This window comes from Etheostoma spectabile, chromosome 24 (genome assembly GCF_008692095.1).
Source record: "Etheostoma spectabile isolate EspeVRDwgs_2016 chromosome 24, UIUC_Espe_1.0, whole genome shotgun sequence".
Classification (NCBI taxonomy): domain Eukaryota; kingdom Metazoa; phylum Chordata; class Actinopteri; order Perciformes; family Percidae; genus Etheostoma; species Etheostoma spectabile.
In genome coordinates, this window is record NC_045756.1 from 15655654 (window position 1) to 15657519 (window position 1866).

The following is a 1866-nucleotide window of genomic DNA, read 5'->3' on the forward strand; positions in this document are numbered from 1 at the left end:
TAATTTTAGACTAAATAATTCCTAATTTCTGCTTTTCTAACTCAAACATTAGGTATAAGTTCCTATTAATAAGGTTATATCAATCATGTTATTTTGGGTAATTAAAACAAACCAAATTTTGTCTCTTCGTGCAACGTTTAGTTGTCTTTGTTATTGACACGTCGCTTTTTGGGCTATTTTACCGTCATTTTTAATTGCTTGTTAATTATACGTTTGGATGTTTTTTTTTGCTTTTTAATTTGTTTATCTTTTTTTTTTTCCTCCAGATTGGATGTAACATTTTTTCTTGCAAGAGTTGTAGCGTGCTCCCGTCGTCTCAACCATTTGGTGTAACTTGTGTTCCCCCCCTCTCTATTCCTTCCTCCATTCCTCCTCCCCATTTCCCAACCTCATCCTCTCCTCTTTCTTCTCCAGGATAGTTTCACACGGCAGAATGGAGGAGAGGAGCGAGGAGTGTTTCTCTGTCCGAGTTTTCACTCTGCAGGAGGAGCTGCTGGCGGAGGACGAGAACATGGACACACATGACCGGGTACACATGCTCTTCTTAAATCCCTTTTACAATGCAAACAAACCTGCTTTCTTTAGCATATCAAATGCATTCAAAGTTAAACTTCTGCACTTGTAATGTGTCCAGCTCTGAAACTAATCTGTTCACTGCAGTTTGAGTGTATAAAAAGCTCAAAATCCAAAAGGAATGAGATAGCAGACGCATTCCAAGCTAAAGCGCACATATGAACTAAAGTAGTCCTCATTTCTTAAATGTCTTGCTCACAAAACGTATAATTTACAATATATGATTGAATTCACTTATTTGTATTTAATAATTGATTATTAGGCTGACATTCGCTCCATTCTTTAGTGTGACATCCCCATGTGGATATGAACATTTCCAACGTTTGCAACAGTTTTTTCTTCTCAAAATGTTTGTCTGTTTTTTAAGTTTTTGTTCAGCACCTGAGTAAACATCGGAGGTTTTCCAAGCCAAAGTGTTTCTGTGAACTAAAGTATTCCCTGCCATCAGCTGGAACGTCATTTCTAAGATAACTAGGTTAATTGACACTACAGGGACCATAAACTTAATCTTCTGCAGACGCATTCACATTCACACCGACGCCTAACCTTTGGGAAGAAACAGGAGCACCACTTACTTTCACTGATATTTGTCTTGGTGATGAGCAGGGCCACATGGAATCTGCAGATGCTGATTTTATGATTGTTTTGTCATTTTTTTAAAAAGAAAGTGCAATTATGAAAGAAAAAGTCAGAATATTCAGTGAAGAAAAGTTGTTATACTTTAGAAAGAAAGTTGGAATACCAACATTTACTGCAGATTTGAAACAAATTAAGATGACACTGCTGCAGATTCAGTTGTGGCTCTAGTGATGCCTTTGAAAAGTGCCGTGTAATAAAACCATGCTTGGGGTGAGAAAGCGGACTGCGTGAGCGTGTTTCCGTGTCAGCGATGTAACCCAGCGTCTTGTGCTCCGCAGCAGGTCAGTGTGTGGAGACCGCGGGCCGAGCAGGAGCTCCGTGTGATCCTCAGCACATGGCCAGATGCTCAGCAGCTCACTGTGCACGACGGTAGAGACACACACAGACACACACACTCTAGACCATTTCAAATGGAGGTTCAGACTGGGGCCACATGCAATTTTAGGGGTACTAAATATATGTGTTATGCATAGGTGTTACATATACCACCAACCCTCCATAGTTTTGGTTATGCAAAACAACTAACACTACACATATAACATTAAACACAAGAACATGCATTCTGTGTTATCCTACATTTTATCACATGAATAAATCCCTCTGAGCCCTGAGGCCATTTTTACAGTTTATTGTCCGTCTGGATTTATTTTATAA

General features: G+C 39.3%; 1 protein-coding gene and 1 pseudogene across 5 annotated transcripts in view; both read left to right on the forward strand.

Annotated features, from left to right (window-relative positions):
* Positions 1-1866, forward strand: part of LOC116673702 (gastrula zinc finger protein XlCGF8.2DB-like) — a 325201-nt pseudogene that overhangs the window by 279856 nt on the left and 43479 nt on the right.
* carm1l (coactivator-associated arginine methyltransferase 1, like) overlaps positions 374-1866 on the forward strand; it is a 14901-nt gene continuing 13408 nt past the window's right edge. For 2 of the 5 annotated variants that reach the window (XM_032505917.1, XM_032505918.1), the window contains exons 1-2: positions 376-529; positions 1491-1581. In XM_032505917.1, the coding sequence (XP_032361808.1) occupies positions 434-529; positions 1491-1581 (187 nt within the window). In that variant the 5' untranslated portion in view covers positions 376-433. Of the gene's footprint in view, positions 530-1490; positions 1582-1866 lie in introns of all 5 variants that reach the window. The other 3 variants (XM_032505921.1, XM_032505919.1, XM_032505920.1) reach the window with 3 other exon arrangements.